The sequence below is a fragment of the Penaeus japonicus genome, unplaced genomic scaffold (assembly GCF_977035675.1).
Source record: "Penaeus japonicus unplaced genomic scaffold, GWHDUDI00000001_assembly GWHDUDI00000028, whole genome shotgun sequence".
Classification (NCBI taxonomy): Eukaryota; Metazoa; Arthropoda; class Malacostraca; order Decapoda; family Penaeidae; genus Penaeus; species Penaeus japonicus.
In genome coordinates, this window is record NW_028234430.1 from 24,618,503 (window position 1) to 24,623,502 (window position 5,000).

The 5,000-nt window shown below is 36.6% G+C and overlaps 1 protein-coding gene across 17 annotated transcripts in view; it reads left to right on the forward strand.

Annotated features, from left to right (window-relative positions):
* Isha (Insulator su(Hw) mRNA adaptor) overlaps positions 1 to 5,000 on the forward strand; it is a 32,922-nt gene that overhangs the window by 19,406 nt on the left and 8,516 nt on the right. For 8 of the 17 annotated variants that reach the window (XM_086553586.1, XM_086553598.1, XM_086553588.1 and 5 more), the window contains one exon: positions 4,767 to 4,904. The exons of the other annotated variants lie outside the window; for them this stretch is intronic. In XM_086553586.1, the coding sequence (XP_086409712.1) occupies positions 4,767 to 4,904 (138 nt within the window). The remainder of the gene's footprint in view (positions 1 to 4,766; positions 4,905 to 5,000) is intronic. 17 annotated transcript variants of the gene reach the window in all.

The window sequence follows — 5,000 nt, forward strand, 5'->3', positions numbered from 1 at the left end:
ATAGATTTTATATTATAGAAATTTTGGTATGTTTGCAGAACATATAACACTGGTAGTGAAGGGAAAGGTGTTCGTTTGAAAAGCTATATGCACTTTCTTTTTCTTTACATTTTGAAGAGTTTGTTGGGAACCTAAAGATCAAAGATTCTTTAACATTACTTTTGTCTCTCTTTAGTGCCCCCTTTGCTGTGCATGGCCTCGTCTTTATGTTTGCAGCATATTACCTCATATTCAGAGACAGTCTAGAGATAGTTTTTTCTTCTGTACGCCCGATCACCCGAAGCGCCGGTCTTGACTAAATATCTCGTCCCCGGTGTCTGACCCAAAAACCACTAGACGTGGTATCTTGTCACCCGTCGTTAACAGGTTAACGACAGGGCTATTTTGGCTCTAAATGGTCAAAACGCTGGGATATTTCAAATGCTTAAGCCTAATGCCCTGGGATTCTCGCCTACACTGGCAGCAGCCAAGCACTATATGCCCGGTCGGCTGACCCTGCCACCACTTGACATGATATCTTGTCACTTGTCGTTAACAGGTTATTAGTAGCAAGGGAACTTATTCTTATCAGTTTGGATTTGACCACAGAACTAGTCTTTATGTCCTCTGTTCTGGTATTTGTTGCCAGTCTGTAAAGCTTTTACCATGTGGGATTTATATATCAAATTTATCCCATGTGGATTTTTAATCATTTTTTTTACCTCTATTTTTATTGCATCACTTCAATTTTTATCCTATGCCTCTTAAAATCAAACATGTTATATTAACATCTAGTAATAAGCATTGAATGGATATTAGCAAAATACAGTTTATTTAGAAAAGATGATTTCTATTGTAGATTTGCTTCGGCAAATGTCCCAAGGATATTCAAAAATATTAAAATACTTTTGAGTGAAAGTGAGAAATGTTGTACAGATATATTATTAGGACTGTCAGTTTTCTTTATTCATTCTTGGGAAATTGTAGGACTGTAGGTATTTGCAGCCTTTTTATGTACTCATTATTTTAGTGAATTAATTTGATCTGTTTTGGCTTGAATTGGCCTAAACACCGAGGTATTTCTAACACATAAGCGTAATGCCTTGGGCTATTCGCCTACTCTGGCCGCGGCCAAGCACTATGCACCCGATCACCCAACATGCTGGCCAGATGGAAAGCCATGACAAAATATCTCATCCCCGGCAGCTGGTACTGCCTCCATATGATGTGATATCTTGTCACCTGGTGTTGGGTTAACCCAATCCTGACGGGCCCGGCAAGAAGTGGCAACTCCCTATGCCGAGCCTATGCAGTATTGCATCGGGAACGTCACACTGGTGTGTCGCCCCGTCATCAGGCATTTAGCCGTGTCATACGGGTGTGACACACCGTCATCATAGGGTTAACTAATGGTTATTAGTACACCTTAATAGTTCATTTTCTCTAGCACGAAGCCATTTAACATATATTGATTCTTGAATGTTCATTGGAAATAATGACATTCATAAAAAGTCTGAACCAGATTTCTTGACTATTTAATTTGTCAGGAAAGTATTCTATTGCCACTTATTTCTATCTGGTTGTTGCTATGTGTATGTTATAGATTCCCAGGTAGACCAATGCATGGACCAAAAAATAATGAGTATCAACTAATGAGGAAGATTTCAATGAGGAAGTATTATGTGAACATTTGGGATGCCATCTCCTAGTAAGATTTATTGGTCATCTCATTAGTGCATCCACTTTTCCTTGATTTATTGACATATATTACACTTATCAGCATCACTGCAATATCTTCAATATTGTTTATAAGAGATTGATTCACTCCAATGGAAATCCATGTACAGGATAAAGTACAGTGACTAGTTTCACCCTCAGGATGGTGTACATGTTAAGGTTGTTTTCTATCATTTTCTAGAATTGTATTATGATACATGAGTCTATATATGACATTAGTAAAGTAATACTAATTAGCATTTGGTATAATAGGGCATCATAACTAAATAAATAAAAAGCTTGTAATTTAAACAACAGTAAAAATTGCAATATGGGAGTTACCTGTTCCAGTGAAACATGACCTTCAGTCAACTACAACTCAACCAGCCTAAGTAGTTCTAGGTATATCCATATGTCAAGAAAAGTATTAGGGATATTTATGGTTTTAGTTGTGTATTATGTAATTATATGTTGAGATTTGTTTATAACTTATAAAGCTTAGGATGCCATAACTTCCTGTAGTGATGTTTCGTCTTACTCTGTCAAAGGTAAACATTTATTTTGTCATGAAATGAATCTCAATAAAATTACTTTTACATTTTACATTTTAAAAGTACATTTGTACTTGCAAAAAGTTCACTTGAAATCAAGAATTTTCTTTTAAATGTTGATTGTTGAAGGCTGGTTACACAACATTTAGATTATTTTGAAATGATATTGTGAAAGCATTAAAAAATTAAATATAAAAGTATTTATTTGATAAAAGGAGGGGGGAATTCAAAGGCAAAAAATAATGTTTCTCTACAAAATATGATGACCCTTTCTCACTTTGAGTTTCATTCGGAATCTTACTCTATTTGATAGCTGACTTCTATTTGTTTTCTCTTTACTTGCTTGTTAATTCATCACTTACTTATGCAGTCAGTGTTTTGACATTTGGCATAGCTCATTCCTTCTTACACACTCTATATTCAGAGTTGGGAACTTTTTGTGGATTTCAAATTTTTTTATTTATGATTAGCTTGGAGGATATATTTTCCAGGGTCTTGTCGCCACAGGGCACTATCCTGGGTCCCACTTTGGATCCGTGACCCCCAGACTCTTGACTAATTCTCAGACTAATTCTCATAGATCTGCTTTAATCTCTGCACAGTTCTTCTTTCATTTACATTAACTTTTCATCTTAACTATTTATTTGTTTAGGTTCAATATATTCAAGTAAAGATCCTATGAATAGAGTTATCATTGATCATGTTTGGGCTTTGGTCGATAAGCGATTATGCGAATTAGTTTTTATTCACTCTCCATCATAGAAGTATTTTTTCCCCTGTTATCTTTTAGATATCCTTTTTCAAAATCTGGTCAACCCATTGCATACTGGTATCATGATATACATGTTGGCATTGACTAGGCCTAAAAGACGGATGTCAATGTGTACGTGACACGATATCGGGATCTGCTCACAGTTGAAGCTCACGCACATACAAGAAATATTATGGCTATAACAGCACTAGCTCCAGAGCTACAGGGTTCCAAAGTCAGCCTAAACCCGCATTTTATGATGGAATTATGGAAAATTATTGCTTGGTCTAGTCTGTGCTACCCAGAGGGCAGAGAAAATACTTTCCCCATCCCTCTAATTTTTAGCTGGTGCCGCTAACGTCATAGACTGCCCGTCCTGATGACCAGTTAGCTCATTATGCGTTTCGTCCGCAATGGGTTAAGGGAATTGGTTCTTCCTGTAACATACTATTTAGCTTTTGGTTCCTTTTTGAATGCCTCGTTACTAACCAATTTTCCTTTTTCATACCAGCTGCCTCCCTTAATTATCTCGCATCTCTCTGCTCTTTTTACAAGGCACATGGGCATGACAGTACTCCAGCAAGTTTCCTTATAAGTTTTTTGATGAGCAGACTGCTGCACTTTGTCGTCGTCTTCACTATTTTACTTCATCTTTACCTGTAATACTTGTCCATTTCCTTAGAAGTATATTTGTTAATTTTGTTTTTCAAGACTAATCTCCTTTATTACCCTAACTATTGACCTTTCACCTTGTCTTCTTTTCTTTTCCTATTGAAGTTTCATGTCTTTTAATAATGAACATAACCTCAAGCATCTTGAAATTGAGTTCTCATCTTTTGGGTCATCAATATGGTCAGCCTACATCAGGAACTTTGAAGAATAATATATACACATTTCAAAGTTTTTTGGTACAGTTTGGTCCTAGATCTTACGAACCAAATTTCCTGTATATCTAATATCCAGCTGCAGCATTTCCAAATGTATTGTGAGTGCAACCACTGCCTTTACCCCCATTACTTGTATTCTTTTGGTTTATTTTACCCTTAACCCTGAAAGGACATACTCTTTTTAGGCATGGTCAACATGGGCAACCTGTACCAATATTTCACAGGAAGCCAGAAAATGGTTGTAATGGATTCAAGTCTCATAATGTAAATTTTGATCTCTAGATTCCAAATTTACAACACACTTTTGTGTAAGGACTGAATAAGAGTGGATGTAAGTGCATTTCTGCCTCAGATTGTAAGGCAATGCAAATGGAGCACAACAGTGTACTAAACAGTCACTTTTATCTACTGTAATGCAATTCACATGAAAATAAGATAAATAATCTACAGATCGATAACTATATTATAAGGAATGAAAACAATCATTTCCAGGTGTCCAGTGTGAAATAGGAATAGTTTGCCATGTGCCCTCACCTGAGTGTACATAAATTAGGATACACATCCCATAGGGATCATTTCCTCCAACTTTTTTTTTTTTTTTCTTTTCATGAAAGATCTATTGTTCATATTTAATATCATCCATTCCTATATGGATAACAGAAGTGTAGATGTCTATCCAAAACATCTTTCTACCTGTTTCTTTCTACTGTGCCATCCCATATTGACATCAGCATTTAAAGTGCTCAAGTTCACTCTTTTTTTATCAGTGGTTTTGGGATAAATATAAGCTCCAATATGTCTAAAGGCCACATATGGAATTGGCTAAATCTGCAGCCAAGAAATTGTTAGTCCCGTTCAGGTGCCGTGAACATTTTTCCTCAGAGCAGCTACTCCAGCTGTACAGGGGACTAATGGGTGGCTCCTCTGCTGTTTCACTCCTCAACAAGGTTGAATCAAAAGCATATCGTCTTGTCAATAATCCGGCTGTCACCTCCACACTAGACTCCCTTGCTCTCTGCGGTAAGGTGACCTCTCTTTTTTCTTTGATATTTCTTTGTTGTTCAAAAGAGCTTGCAGGTTGTTTGCCTAACCTTCTTCTTTGGCCGTGCAATACCT